The 15985-nt window shown below is 54.5% G+C and overlaps 1 protein-coding gene across 6 annotated transcripts in view; it reads right to left on the bottom strand.

Moving 5' to 3' along the window:
* GRIK3 (glutamate ionotropic receptor kainate type subunit 3) overlaps positions 1–15499 on the bottom strand; it is a 222012-nt gene extending 206513 nt beyond the window's left edge. For all 6 annotated transcript variants that reach the window (XM_032302639.1, XM_032302642.1, XM_032302641.1 and 3 more), the window contains exon 1: positions 14941–15499. In XM_032302639.1, the coding sequence (XP_032158530.1) occupies positions 14941–15055 (115 nt within the window). In that variant the 5' untranslated portion in view covers positions 15056–15499. The remainder of the gene's footprint in view (positions 1–14940) is intronic.
* Positions 15500–15985: the final 486 nt, after the last annotated feature.

The following is a 15985-nucleotide window of genomic DNA, read 5'->3' as shown; positions in this document are numbered from 1 at the left end:
CTTGGGCCATCCTCCCACTGGCTCCAATTCTCTCTGCTGGGACTTCTAAGACCAGGTTTGCTCACCCTCCTACACAACAGCCTTCAGAGATTAAGGGATAACAACCCTTGCCTTCACATCTCCAAGCTTTGGGTTTTGACCTTTCTCTCAGTCTCTGTACCTGTACTATGGGGCCAGCGAGTGCTGGACCTTACTCCTCTCCAGGTGGGGCTGACATGGAGGAGGAGAAAGCATTAGCTTCTGTGCTCAAAGAGTGGACTGCAAGAGCCCCAGACCTTCCTTTCTGCAGGCCTCAGATCCACACTCTGGGATCAAAGCAGCATACAGAAAAAGCCACCTTCTGCTGGGTGAGTCAGGCTCAAAGGCTGTCGGCCCTCTCCAGCCTCTGGAGGAGATGGATGCCTGTGCTGACGGATCGCTCCAATGTATTAGGTAGATAAAGAAATTGATTATTCCATAAATCATTGTCTCCATGAAAAAAATCCCAATTCTTTAAGAAAGAAAATATTATAAATCTGCCCAAGCCCCCATGAGGGCAAGTGTAGCCATTTCAACTTAATTGTTTGAGAGCTTCTTTGCTACAGTCCCCGAAGCTACAGGCTCCCAATCGAGATGTTCCTTCCCAAACTCCACAAATGGCCATATCATGTCATGGATGAGAAGGATTTACATTGCAGCAGCAAGAATCTGAATCAGCCAGAAAGAAAAGCCTTTCTTTGGAGACAAAAATGGGATGCCACCCCCTACCCCTACCTCTCCTCCCTACTTATGCATGCACCTGTCCCATCTAGAAAAGTTGAAGGTTCCGTTCTGACATGAGACAGAGAACTGGCCAAAATGAGCCTTGAGTGGGTATCTGAGAATGGGGTGTGACAGCTCAGGAGCGAAGGAAGTCTCAGAACAATGGAAGGGGTAACATGCTTTCGAAGGAGCAAGGCAAGCAGGAGTATGGGCATGAACGTTGCAAGGGAAGAGACATGGCTTCCCAGCTGGCTCTGCTGTGTGACTTTTAGCTCGTTCCTTCTCCTCTCTGAGCTTTACAGCTCCTCCCCAGCACCCAGGAGAGTGAGGAAGATCTCAGTGTGGGGCTCTGGTCTGCATTCCATGTATCTTCTTGTTCAAGGAAACAGAGCCATCCCTGAAAGTCACCTACATGGACTTACCAAGAGGCCAACGAGTTACCGCCAGGTCCAGGGAGGCTGCCTCCCACCCCCAGACCCTCCACAACCCCCTTCCCTGTGCACTCCACAGCCCACGGAGTGGGCGCTCCATAAATATTTGGTGAATCAATGAGTCAGCCCAGAGTCCATGTGAAAACAGCAGGAAATAAACACTAAATTACAAACAGCATAAAAATAGCCGCATTTTCAAAGCAAATTTTTCTGATTCTGTGAATCCAAGCAGGAGGAGGAAGGAAAAAAAAACAACCTCATCCCCTCCATCCCCTCTCACTGAGATCTCTCCAGCCAGGGCCCGGAAGTAGTCCTGTTCTGCAGGCACCTTAGCCCATGTCCCCTCTGCCTAATCCACATCAATCTGCTCTGACTGAAAGGGGCCATCTTGCCTCCTCAGAACCCATTGGCTTAAATGTCGTTCCTTGTTCAGAGGCAAGTGCCAATTCTGCCTCTGTCATTCAGATATTCTCAGAATCCTGTGCCCTTGGGCTTCTAGGCCAGGTGTTCCAGCCAGCTCCCAGCATCTCAGTGACTGACAAAAGGTTCCCTTTCTCTGAGGCAGGTGGAGGCCACTCCCGGAGTGCCTTTCCTGTCTAGGAGAGACCTCTGTCACTCCCCAGCCCCATCGCCAGGCTTCTCAGACACATCCAGGTGGCGGAGCACCTGGGACTTGTGGGGTTCTTTGGGGAAAACCACGAAGCTGTGACACATTTAATTCCCATCACCTGAGCGAGGAGTAATTTTATTTACTAGCAGAAAATGTGGCTCTATTATAGGTATGCAGGGTTCCACAACTCAGAAAATAATAACACACAAAATACTTTTAAGGAATCACATTTAGCAGGATAAAAATACATAACACAAGCCTGCTTACCAAATGCAATGTGAAAGCTGACGCTGACAAGCTGAGCAAAGACGCTTGGTATCAGGTGTGATCTTTGACAATAGAATGTTCACTCGTTTTGTCATCTGCTACTGCTCCCTAGCAGACAAGCCGTACAAGGCACCAAAGGCTTAGGAACAATTTATGTTGGGGGTGGGAGGAGGAGGGAAAAAATTCTATCTGTTCTCTTTCATTTTCTTTTACTGTGAATTACTTGATTTAAATGAACACAGATAATCATTCTTCTTAGCCTACTGTGTGCCTGCTAAACATCTCAGTCCGGTTTATGAACACCAGAGTCCTAGAGGAATAGCATTTGGAAAAAGAATGCCTGTTTAGCAAGACCTGACAACAACCACATCACCCCTGCTAGGAGAGTCAGTGGGAGATGATGCCCACTCCGTACCCCAGGGCCTGACTGCTCTCCGTGGTGCTGAACCCAGAGGTTAGGGGTGACCCTTAATCTCCTGGTCTCTTGGGGAACTACATAGGGTGTATCAATTATCTAAGAGCCTTTCTAAACACATATGAATCTGGTTTCGTATTTCCCCCTCAACGTGGAAAAATGTTTTGTAGGTCTGTTTCTCAGCACTGGAAAAACTGAGTCTCTATCTCAAAACTGTAAATGTAAAGCTTCAAATGTGTGCATGCCTATGTGCATGTGTGCGTGTGTGTGAGATAGGAATGGGGAGGGAGTTTTCTCAATAGACTTGGGGGTCAGAGACCCATGTTTTCATCTGATTCTCCTATGGCTCCCCAAGGGATGAGGCACAAAGCATGTCCCTTCTTTTAGTCCTCAGTTTCCCAATCTATGATAGGAAAAAGTAAAAATAGGTCCTATACTCTTCTAGCTCCAACACTTGGGGACCCCCTCTTTGTGTTCTGGATTTCCGTGAACTCAGAGACTGTCAACAGGATGACCTTGCCTGGCCTTCTTCAGCACTGAAAGATTTCCTGGAGCCAGAAGAGGACACAAGGCTCAGCCTCTCTTGCAACAAGCCAGGGATTCAATCTCTCTGCTCAGCTCTCCCCAGCCCTCCGTCCCCATGGACCAGCCATAATTCAGCTAAACCTGAGAGTTCACCCATATTTTATTTACTGATTCGATGTTACGAGACAAGTAAAATAGACGGCTGTCACCTCTATTAAACTGGGCAGGAAAAATGGCCATGTAGGCAACAGGCTCTTTCTGCTCATAATGTGTCATCTGTTTCCTTGGGGAAGGAAGCAAGAAAGGGGAGGGCATGGCCTCAGGGGAGAGCCTGGTGCTGTGCAGCACAAGAGGGGAAGCCCAGGGCTCTAGCACGAATCTGGCCCGGCCTCACTCTCGGCTACACAAATATGGCAGACCCATCAGCTCAGTCTGCCAGGAACTGGAAGCACCACTGAAGTCTTCAGTTTCCCAGTGACCCAAAGGAAAGTCACTACAGTTACTCTTTGGGCTTATTCGGATAAAGAATGGCTGTTGAGCCACACTTTGGGAAGTGTATGCTAGAGAAGCAAATCTTCAAATGGTTATTTCTTCTAAGTACACAAACACATACATGTGTACACACTCACACTCCCAAGAACACAGATGCCGCACATCCCCAGGCCCAGGCTGACTGTCTATACAGCCTGAATCTCCAAGTCAACTATCAACACCTCTGCTTTACACAGAGCTGACAAGGAGACCTATTATCCACACACACACCCTAGCAGGAGGAAGTGACATGGTGAGACAGAAAACGGAGAGGCCTAACCCTGCCTGCCAGCCATCCAGAGTGGCCTGCCTGGTAAGAACAAACAGCAGAAGTTCCCTTTCTTGGCTCACTTTCCAGAGGGAGCAGGAAAGATGCTGAGGGACTAGTGGGGAGGAGGGATGAGTGAGACCGTGAGCTCTTCTTCAGTTTCTCCTTGAAGTAGACAGCTTGTGTCCCTCTCAAGAGGAGAATCATCATGATACAAACCAGACAATGGATGTAAAGACCAGTCTAGGCCTGGGGAAAAGAAGGACCTATTCCTCTAAATAGTCCAGTTCTGCCCAAGCTAACTACGTGGAAAAAGTCTTAGCATAGAGGGTGCTGAATTAGCATCTCAGGACACCACAGACTTCACTAGAACTTTGACTTAGTAGAAGAATCTAATGGTGTCTTTCACACAATCCTGCTGACCAGATGGAAAAGGTGTGGAGCTGAATATCAGAGCGGGTGGGTGAACTTCTGTTCAAATGACTGTATCCACCCATGCGTTCATCTATTCAACAAATAGTTGTTAGTCACGTACTAAGTAGAGACACTGGATAAAGTTGGGAATAAGCCATCTGGGTCCCTGCTTGTATAGTAAATGCTATGACAAGGGAATGTAGGGTGCTGTGGGGACCCACAGAAGCGGGCAGTAGTCAAGAAAATCTTCCTGCAAGAAGAGGCACATTTGCTGAAATTTGAAGGATGACTAGGAGTTTCTTGGAAAGAACAGCAAGAATAGAGGCCCATGGTGGGAAGGAAGGCACAGTGACCCCTGAAGACCTGGGTGTTCGGCAGAGGGGAACAGAGAGTATGGGTGAGGCAAGGAGAGACAGAGTCTGAGTCTGCCAACCAGAGCAGGAGGTGAAGGATCTGAAAGCAAAAAGCAAGCTAGTGGGGTTTTGAAGCTGGTTAAAGTATAGGATAGTGGCCCAAAGATCACTGAATTAAGCCAAGACTCTGACATTGGCCATACCCTGCCTGGCATGCTGTTGGCAGACACAACTGAAGGGAGGGCAGGCGGGTTCATCCCAGGTTCCGACGGCACAGAGCGGAACGGGAGCCACAAAAGCTGTACCACCCAGAGCACAGGATTCGAGCCCCAACAGTAGTGTAGGCCCATAACCACTCAGCCTCTCCCCCACCACAGACCCCTGGGGCAGGAGGACCAAGAGGGTGAAATTCATGTCTACCTCCTGAGGATGGAGGGCCCAGAATGGGCTTTGGTGGTCCAGAAACAACAAGTGAGAATAACCGCCTGAAGGTTCAGTGATAGGATTTACTGAGGATAAATGACAGGTCCTGCCTTTAGTCTCCAAAGATCAACTGCCAAAGGGGAGATGAGAGAAGTTCTAGATCAGCAGCGATGCCTGTGCAAAAGACCAGGTGATCTTAAGAGACCACCAGCTCAGCATAACGTGGCAAGGCGGAATAACTGCCGAAAGGTTGGAGATGGTGGTCTGGATTGTACAAGAAGACGTGGCAGCCGAGACCCCAGGAAGCGGTGCACTCACTGGATGCAACTCACAGGCAGCACCATGGATAGCTCTCAACACCTCGGAGGAAGAACGGAACATCTTTTTTGGGGGAAGAACGAAGACTTTTTTTTTTTTTTTTTTTAGAACTGAGCATCTTCAATTTGGAAAATTTTAATTTGGAGAAATGCCTTTACATTTCCATAGGGTTGCATGGTGGGACAGGAAGCAAACACGAACCAGAATCAGTGGGCATGGGGATTGTAACATAAGATTAATGGACAGCATTTGTTAAGTGTTCACCACGGCTGTGGTCTAAACACTGTATAGCATTAACTCATTTAAGCCTTGCAACAACCCTGCAAGGCGGATGCTATTATTGTTGTTGTTGTTATTATTATCATTACTATGAGAGATTAATTTGCCCAAGATCACCCGAGGTGGGAAGGGGGGTACATGATGGAGGCAGGCTTTGAAGTCAGGGGCTGGCAGATTCCAGAACCAGTGAACTGACCCACAATACTGGACTGTGAAAGTGCACGGACAACTTCTCTGGTGCCAGGCGGATTCATTCTCACAACGACCCCATGAGGTCAAATCTATTGTTATCCCCATTTGTAGGTGAGGAAAGCTAAGGCCAAGAAGTTAAGTGACTTACCCAAAGTGTCAGAGTCTGGAGGACGAAGAGGGTTTAAACTCAGACAGGTAGATCTCCAAACCTACACTCTCAACATCCAAGTTCTGTGGCCTTCCCCAGAACTGCGGGGAGATGAATTTTAGGGGGAAACTTGCAACAAAGATGATAATCAGCCAAAACATTTGCAGTCAGGAACAAAACAGAGTCTGAAGTAGTGAGCTTCCTGTCTCAGGTGGTATTCAATAGAGACCAGAGATCCACCCGTAAGGAGGGGGGTCCTGCAGTGACTTAAAACAGTGGTCCTTACAGGGTAGGCCACAGATGAGCATCATCAGCATTATCTGGGGCCCTGTTAAAAATGTAAAATTCCAGGCCTCCCCCAGACCCACCCAATCAGAAGCTCTGCAGGTGGGGCCCAGCGATCTGGATTTTAACGAGCACTCCAGGTGATTTTTATGCATGCTGATGTTTGAGAACCAGAGGCCTAGAATGACCCCTGGGGTCCTTTTCAGCCTCAATCCTGTGATTCTCCACCACCGACAGGAGATGTGATGCTGTGATGCCGTGGAGCCCTGGGAAGTCCTTGGCTCCCTGCTCCTGCTTTTCCGCCCAATTGGGCAGGCTTTTTGGAATAGCATATTTCAGTTCTGCAAAGCAGATGCAGGAAGGCTTTGCACAAGTCCCCCTCGTTCCCATATTTAAAGAGCTCATCCCTGCAGTTGTTCTGAGAACTCTATAAACCCCCTTCCATCAGCAGCCTATCTACATCCGTCCCTTTAATAGCGCAAGACTTAATTGTCTCCTATGGATTGGAACCCTCTTCACACAAACTAGAATCTTAGCTCCTTCTCGCTCCCTTTTTTCCCCTGCCTTCCTTAGCCACCATTCAGCATGGCACCAAAGGATTTGGAGTCGAAGCTGCCACTCCCCCCGGATCTCACTCCATCTCATTATCCCCGATCTGTATGATCACCATGGGGACTCTCTCCTCCCCAGCTCTTGCCGTGGCCTCATTACCTGATGTCTCCCAGCAGAGACAGCAGTGTCTATCCCCTGAGGTCCAGCCTTCAGCCGCAGACCCTCTCTGGGCTGCACCCGCCTGCCCAAGATGCAAGATGGAACTTCATCTCCAAGAAGGATGGATCAGGACTCCCCAGGATCAATTCCTACAGAGCATCCCACAACCAGGGTCTTCTCAGCTCTGAACACATGCAAAATACATTTCAATGAGAAGGCTGCAAATATGCCCATGGGCTGCAAGTATGTGATAAACAGCAGGCCAGGAGGAGTCTGGGAGCTAACATGCAGAAGCATCCTGAAGGGCACCTCTTTCTCTCTCTCTCCCTAATGCCGTGGATAATAGTCACAGACAGCCAGATCCTACCATTTCCGCTGTGGGACACACAGGTGTGCAGGCAGTGGGTGAATGCCATGTACTGAGCTGCACGGAGTACTGGGCACCAGGGTTGGCCCCAAGGCAGAGGGTACATAAGCCTCAGAGCTCATAGTCTGACGGCAGAGACATGGCCCCCACCCTGAGAGGATCCTTTCTTTCCTAACATTTATTAAACATCAGGCACCGTGCAAACAGCTTTAGACACTTTATCTTCGTTAATCCTCACACTAACTCTGGGAAGATGATACTGTAAGGTTCCGCCATATGAAATTTTTGCAGGTCAAAAACATCTGAATACGGTTCTGCCTAATAGTAGTATTTCTACCTCGTAGAGGAAGAAACGGAGGCTCCGGGGTCACGTGACTTGCCCAACGTCACAAGGCGCAGACATGTCAGACTCACAGCCTAACTCAGATCCACCACATTTTGCCAAACCCCGGATGCACCGTGATGTGTTGAGAGGCCAAGAAAGAAAAAAATCCTGTATGTGATCCCAGTTATGACATGCGACACACAGTGATTTCAGGGAAGTGAGAAGGTGGAGGCAGGAAGTCCATCTTAGAACCAACGAAATATATTATCTGACTCCAAAACAACTCATTCCGCCTCTTGGTAGTGATGGGGGGAGAGGCGGCCTTCTACCCTTTGGAGCAGCTTCTTGTCCAACAGGGGAGGCAGGACACTCATGCCCAGGAGAAAGCCCTAGACACACCCACAAGCCTAACCCCGGCCAAGGCCGGTCAGCCCTGGTAAACAAGGCAGAGAGACCCAAGGAAGCAAGGCGGAGAACGTGACAGAGTGACCTTTGGGGAGAGGGGACTGCCAGGCTTATAGTCAGAGGCAGGGGGACCCCAGACATAACTCCAAAGGAAATAAAACCAGGTGTGGGGGGGTGCTGAGCTGCTCTGGTCATGGCTGCCATAGAATGGGGCCAAAGGTTAACAAAAGCAAGATCAGAAGGACCTGTGGTCCTCAAACCCAACACCTTGGGTCTCCACCCAGTCTCCACACTTCCACTCTAATAGAGCTTTGTCTCTGGGGCACAGGGAGAAGCAGAAGCAAGCAGAGACTCCATGAGCAAGCATAGGTGTTGGTCCAGTCCACGAGGCTCTCAGGGGCACAACATTTCAGCAAGGGCCCCCTCTTGCGGTCAGGGGCACTGGCCCAGGGTCACTATGTGAGAGCCTGCTGAACCCCCCAGCCTGCTCACTCACCTCCCCCTCATCCAGGCCCTATGATGCTGTCACACCCCGTGAACACCAGCAAGAAGAAAGGCCAGTCTTTGGGCAGCATTTAATCTCTTCTGCAAAGACATCCTACCTCTCTGATTCTGGGAGGCAGATGGTATCATCCCCATTTTACAGATGGGGAAAACAAGGTCCTGGGAAATAACATGACCCATCTGCTTGTGCCTGTTTCAAACCTGTCACCTCTCCAGGGGCTCTCAGCAGTGCGGTTTTCCCCCACTTTCAGAACCACTCCATCCCTGGTGGCCACCATCACCCCAGTCTCCCTGCATCCCCCAGGAAGAAGGAACATGGTGAATGAGAAAGGTAAATTTGAATTTGCCTTTGCTCTTGTAGAGGTGGCCTGGCAGAAGGGCTGCACCCAGGTGCCCACACCCAGCCCAGAGAATCTGGGAGAGAGTTCAGGTTCCAGAGCCCAGCGTCAGCGGGCCTGCCCCGCATTCTGTCCACTGGTCTCAATTCCTGGCAAGCGGGCTCTATCTAGAAGGTCGGGATGTGACTCTTGCTTAAAAAAATCAAATGACCATAAAACCTATTAGCCTGGAAAGGATGTTGGAAGGGGGAGGGGTTGGGATTGGGGAGGGTAAAGGGAGGTGAGGGGAAAAGGAAGAACAAAGAACAATTCACCGACCACCTGCTCTTGCCAGCTCACTGGCGGAAGGATGGAGGTGGGGGGAGACACAGCCATGGGGCCCTTTCCGCAAGGCTCTGACGATGTCTGTGAGGACAGCCTGGTGGCTGCCAAGGGAGTGAGTAGGCAGGAGTCCCCAGAGCAGAAGGATTCCTATGGCAGGGGTTGGGGGGGGACATCCATCCCCAAGGGAAAGGCCATCCTTCATTTCAGGCTTGAACTGGAGTGTTGGACAGAGTCCAGAAGCCCGAACAAGGTGGGATGGAGTCCATATGAGTGTGTTGGTGGGAGGGGTGGCAAAGACCACCCATTCTTTCCTCTAGACGAAGCAAATCTGCCACGCGGCCATCCGCAAGGACAGCGGGACTCTGCATACCAGCACTGGCAGGGTTAAACGTCGCAGAATCCACACAGCCCTCTCCAACCCCAGGCCAGACAGAGCCCAGCCCTACGAGGCCACATGCAGCACCCAGAGCCATGGGGGCTGGGGAGCTCCGCTCAGCACCTCTGCCACCCGGTGCTTTCACACTTCCAATCACACAGTCAGACACACAGGACCTGGAGTCAGGCTGCCAGGGGTTCCCATCCCGCGTCTATCTCTCTCTCTGGCCCTGTGATCTCAGGCAAGTAAGTATGCGACTTTGCCAAGCTTAGTTTCCTCATCTGCAAAAAGGAAACAATGCCTTCTGGGCAGCGAAGGCTAAGTAAGATGGGGGAGCGGGGGCGGGGGGCGGGGACATCGCAGCAGCTGCATTTACTGAATGCTTAGTATCCCCCCGCATGGCTGGTCCGCGTTTGGAACCCCACGGTACCTGGAACCTTGTAAGTGCTCTGTAAACTGCGGCCCTCGTTTTGTCCCTGTTGTGTGTGATGTGATGTCGCTCCAGCCCCAGGTGGGGCCCCAGGCAGGAGACACACATAGATACCTCAACACAGGCACACTGCCCCCTGGTGCTGCTGAGGGGGAATTGGCACCTGGGAGAAGGGCTACTCCAGCCCAGGAACCCCCGACGCTGTGTGCACCTGGCCCTAGGGCCCCTCCATCCATGCAGAGCTCCAGTCCAGTCACACCAGCCTCAGGAGGACAAACCCTGCTCCTGGAACTTCGCTCCTCATTGTTGCTGGGCAGGGCCTGGAGCGCTCCAGGCTCTTCTCTGCTGCTGCTGCTGCCCAGTCAAATGGAGCCCTGGCTCTAGTTTCTCCACTGTCCCTCTAGAGGGTCTGGAGAAAACAAGGTGGGGCTCAGGCTCAAGTCCCAGGAGGCAGGGGCAGCTGTCTGTCATGGGATGGAGGAAGTGTGGCCTCAGCAGATCATAAACAAACCGAGTTGCTGAGCACAACCGAGTCTCCTCCCAAAAGGGCACCCCAAGCAGCCTCAGGCCACCTCCCCTATATATGGCCTTGGAGCCCAGCCCTAAGAGGAGGGAGACTTCTAACGTCCACAGGAGACTCTGTGCTTCTTCCTTGGGGGGACTTTGCTTCCTAGAGCCGGAACACAGAGAGTCTGTGGAACACAGGGACTCAGGGAGGCTCACAAGCCCTAGCAAGGATCCTAAAAGCAGCTAAGCAGCCTTGCCTTCCTGAAGGGGTGGGGGACAAAGAGCTGCCCCTCAAAGCCCTTTCAAAATAGCACAGCGAGTTGGACTTCTGAAGTCAGCTGTCATGCCAGCACCAGGGGGATGCAAGTGACCTTGGAAGAGCCCAGGCAGGACACAATGCCTGACTCGCCCTGCATAAGCCACCTCCAAAAACCCCAGATCATCCTGACGTCGAAAGACTGTTTAGCGCAGTGCGAGGCAGGCATCAAGAAGAAATTAAACTCCAGCTTGGAGGAGGAGGGAACCCCGGGCTGACAGGAGTGGTTGGGCTGTAAAGTGGAGGCAGAAATTCCTCAAGTTAATGCTTTCCAAGGCCCCTCGGGCCACTCCCAGGTCTTGTCTGAAGCTATTTACTTCCAGGGGGGAAAGCCCTATTGATCTTCATTCAGCTCCTGTCTGCTCCTACAAGGCAGCAACGTCTCAGCGCATCACCAGTCACAGTGAGAAATTCCTCATTGTTTTACACACGGCTCCCAAACTCAGGAGATGAACGTTCAGGACCATGTGGGTGAACTGATCACAGAAGAGGCGGACAGTGGACGGGGCTGGTGGGGGGAACTCTGGGGGATGGGATCTCATTCCCTAGGGACAGACTGCTGCGCTTGCCCACTGGGCTCCCCAGCCCAGGCTTGGGGCTCGAGGCTCATCTGTCCTGCTCTGTCTGTGGATGTTCGGACATTCTCAGACTGAGCCAGCCCTTCCCTGCCACCCCCACCCCAACACATACACCTGCTTTATGTCTCTGCAGTCACTTGGCTCTGAACCTCCCCCTGCCTGGCTAGAGAGCATCATCATCCACTAGAGCTTCCCAGCTGCTGCCTCCACTGTCTGGTTCCCTTTTCAAGTCCCAAGCTGGCCCTCGATCCTACAGTGTGCATATAACACAAGGGCACCTCGGGGAACCACGAAACCTACAATGTCACGGACAGGGCAGTCCCGACCAGTCTGCTGTCAGACGTACTTCAAAGCCGCAGAATATCTCAAACTGTCACAGCCAACCCTACGGGTAACAGATGAGGCAACTGAGGCTTGATGCTGGGGAGAACAGTGTGATTTGACCAAAATGGCTTAGTAAATGGGCAGAAGACAGAGCAGGAAACCCAGGCCTCCTAGCTTCCACCCTAAGGCCCCTCCGCTTCAGCTTCTAGGTCACGTAACCAGGAGATCCAGGTTCCCACGTGAGGTCAGTAAAGCCCATCTGGCTGAGAGGACCCGTACATTAAACTGCTTTCCATGAGTTAAGACCAGAATCCATCTCAACAATAATAACGATGATAACAGTAATAATAAAATGCTGAACAATATGCCTTGAAAACCTTCAATGAGCAACACTTGATAATCACACGCAGATACATCTTCCACATATTCATAAAAAATAATCAATGATCATTTTTTCCCGCAGACTACAATCCAATTACTCTCTCTCCCTCGCTCTCTCCCTCGCTCTCCTTTGTTACTTGCAAACCATCCAAGCAATCAATGCCTTGACCTCTCCCTCTGATAGACACAATTACAAAAAGACAGAGCAATGCAATTCATCTATTCAAGATGGATTGTTTGAACACTCTGTCACACTGCTGAGCTATCCATCTCCTTGTCTAAGAGGAAATTTCAGCCCCCAAAAAACAGCACAAAGAGAGGGGCGGGTACGCTGCTCCCTGGCCCAGAGAGCCCCTCAGACACCTGCAGGAAAACCCACTTCCAGGCTGGTGTTTAGGGATGCCTGCCTGCTGGAGGCTCAGGCACAGGGGCTCAGGCACCCGTCTGGAGAACCAGAAGCACCCAGCATGCTCCAGAGTCCAATTCCCAGAACCTCAATTCCTGCAGCCCCAGCCAGAGCCCTGGAATCCCATGAGTGGATCAGAAAAGGAAGGATGGTGTCAGACCCAGCCAAGGCGGTATGTTTGGGTTTCGGCATGCAATTGTGTGTGTGTGTGTGTGTGTGTGTGTGTGCAAGCACCATGTCCACATGCAAACACCATGTCCACTGCGGTTCCCTGGCTCCAGCTAAGGCTCCAGCCTAGGCTCAGAACGATGGGAGTTCAGCTCCCCAGGAAGCTCCAGAAGCCCAGAGGCCTTAGAGCCTTCCCATCCTCCGTCCAAGCTGGCACAGCTCCTGCGGTCACGTTTGGCATCTGCACAGCACCCCAGTCCTCGGGCTGGGAATCAAATGGGGCAGGGCTCTCAGATATAAATGGCTTGGGCCGACACGCTAATTAATCCTGGGGCTTAATACGAAGAAGATTAGAAGAGAGGAGGGCTTTGCCATCCTTAATTGCATTATTACAAGCTGAACCCAAGAAAGGGCAGGCAGGCTGGGGCTTCCCCTCAGAGCAGGGAGGAGCCCCCAGTGCAAGTCAATTTCACAGTAAGAGGGGGCAGGTAAGGATACATCATTCTGCCCCTCCTTGGCTCATCCTTAGGGGCTGTCCTCATCTGCTCCTGACTTCCCGGGCCCTCAAAAGCCCTCCATCCCTGAGGCAGGGCTACAGCATAGCCAGTTCCCCCCACCCCCCCTGCAGAGGGAAGAACCACAGAAGAGGAACCTGCAATGCATGGGATGGGCACACAGCACCTTTTGGTCTCCCCTCCCTCCTCCCAAGTGCACCCTAAAAACAGAGAAGGAAGGATGGAATAAAAGAAGTGTTGGCCCACTACTAAGGGACTGCTTTGCCCCTGGAATGGTGACCAGACTGGGAGCTGGAGCAGGCAAAAGAACTGAGACAGAGGACGGTGGGTTTTTTTGTTTGTTTTTGTTTTGTTTTGTTTGTTTTTTGTTTTGCAAGAGCAGCCTGAACTGCAAAGGGTTAAGTCTGACCGTGAGGGTTGTCCCCAGAGCCCCGTGCCTGGCCTCCTCTGCCTCGGAGTTGGATCTGAGTGAGTCTGCCAGTCCAGTCGGCATGGATTGAAAGACCCCGGCGTGGGCAGCGCTTGGGAACTGCGCTGTACCCCCAACCCGATGTTGAGTTCAAGAGATTGTGGGGCCCAAGAGCAAGCCACGAAGACAGACCCCCACCCCCAGATTCCTGACTGCCTCCTAGGAAAACCTCAAGTACGGAAACGAAGCCCCACCTTGGTTCCCTGCACCCCCTCACGCCTCTAGCAGTCCGCGCCGGGAGAAGAGCCACAAGGGAGGAAGGTGGCCCTGGTTCAGCAGAGCTCGGCCCGCCCGGGGCCAGAAGTGGTGGTGGCGCCTCGAGAACCCAGGCGGCCCAAATGTCCGGTCTGGCGGCGGGCGCAGGCCCTGCGTGGCCGAGGCTCCCGCGTGGCCAGGCCGGGCCCAGCCCTGGCAGGCACGGGCCTCGCACCCGGAGGGCCCCCCGCACGGCCCCCCGCACGGCCCCCCGCACTGCCCAGAGCGCTGCCTACAGGGCGCCTGGGGCGGCCACAACAAAGTTAAAGCCCCGAGTAAGAGAAGAGAGCGGAGACGCGGAAGCCCCGGAAAGCCGCGCGCAGCCCCGCCAGCCGCCGCCAGCTGCGGAGGGATTTCGGCTAACTTTCAAAGCCGCTCGCATCCCTCCCGCCGCCTTCCCAGCCTCGGCGGCTAGGCTCGGTCGCTCCCTTCCCCCCAGCCGCGGGCGACCGCAGGAGCGACCGGCGGGGGGCTGCCCCTACTCTGCCCCAAGCTATCTGGCCGGATGGGGCCCCCGAGGACGTGCGCGGCCGCCGGGAGAGGAGACCCAATGCCCCCGTCCTGCGAAGCCGTCTCCCGCGTCCCCGCCGCGGCAGCTGGAGCCGTGTCCTCGGTGGGGGCGAGGGGTCTGCGGGGAGCCAGAAGGCAAGAGAAGTTGGCGCCTTCCCCAGGGTTCCCGCTCCGCGGGGAAGCCGGGTCCCAGAACTCGGTCTGCGGCCGGTCGTGCTGACAGTCGCGGGGGAATGCGCCCGCCACTCGGGTTGGGGTTGGAACGCTTCGTTACTCTCAGCCCGGTCTGGCCTCCCACTAGCGCGCCAAGGGCCCCTCGCCCGCCTCGGCCCGGCCGCCTCCTCCCCCACTAAGTAAGGCCCCGTGACCCCGGCTTTGGAACTTTGTCCTCACCGGGATGAGCTGCCGGTGGTCACCTGGCCCCGGCTGCCCGGAGAGATCGGGAAAATCTCTTGGGATCGCGTTCATTGGCCCCCCCATTCCCGCCCCCGCCCGGTCGCACAGAGACCCGCGGCTCCGGGGAGCCCTTACCGATCCGGATGACGTGGGGCATCCCGCGCGAGTCCGGGATCCAGAAGGCGCACACGAGGAGCCCGGCCCAGTATTCCCAAACCAGACTCCGGAGGCGCCGCCAGGGAGCGGTCATCGTTGGGCGCCGCCGAGCGTGCCCGGGGCGCGGCCGTGGCGGGCTCCCTGGGCGGCAGCTCTAGGCGCGGGCGCGCAGCAGCCCCCGAGGCGCCGCCTGGCCCAGCTGCCCGGCTCCGGAGCGCCGCTGCGAGTGGGGGGCGCCCCGCGGCGCCGCGCACATCTTACTGGGGGGCCGCCCCGCCGGCGCCCGCCCCGCCCGGCTGCCGCCCACGGGCCGCCCGCGAGCTAGGCTCTTGGGCTCCGCCCGGGCTCCGCTCGGACTCCGCTCCGGCTCGCTTCGGCTCGGCTCCCGCGCGGGCTCCCACCTGCCCTGGCTGCCGGGCGCTGGCGGGCGGGCTGCACGCCTCTCCGGCCGCTCCTCCTCCAGCCGCCGCCAATGCTATAGCCCGGGCTCGCACAAAGCCCCGGAGTGGAGTTGCACGCGCGCACACACTCCCTCCCAGCCCCCTCCCCGCGCCCTGCCTCCCGCCTCCCGCGCCGCCCGCCGCCCGCGCTCCCTCCGCGCACTCCCCCGCGCACACACACTTCACACTCACGCCCGCCGAGGCGTACACTCGCGCGCTCACACCTGCGCAGGGGGCGGGGAAGGGGACCCTGGACCCGGTTTAGGGGGACGCCCGGAGAACGAGGACTCTCCTCGCTTCCCAGATGTCCCCATCCGCCCTGCCGCCCCCAGTCCCTTCATCTGCGAGGGCACGGAGCCTGGGAGCCGGGCGTGGAGCAAGAGAGCTGGCACCGCGAGCTGGGCGACGTCGGCAGCCTAGCGGCCCGACCAGCTGGAGGAGACGCGCCCGCCGGAGCAGAGGGATGCGGAGCCCGCCGTCTGCGGAGTCTCTCTTCCCAGCTCCCACGCAGCGGGCGCAGGCTGGACGGCGGCGGCGGGAGACCGACCCGGGAAGCGGTTGCCCTTCCGAAGTCCAGCCCTCGG

Source organism: Mustela erminea, chromosome 10, assembly GCF_009829155.1.
Source record: "Mustela erminea isolate mMusErm1 chromosome 10, mMusErm1.Pri, whole genome shotgun sequence".
Classification (NCBI taxonomy): Eukaryota; Metazoa; Chordata; class Mammalia; order Carnivora; family Mustelidae; genus Mustela; species Mustela erminea.
The sequence above is the reverse complement of the archived record's forward strand: the minus strand, read 5'-3'. Positions and strand labels throughout refer to the sequence as shown.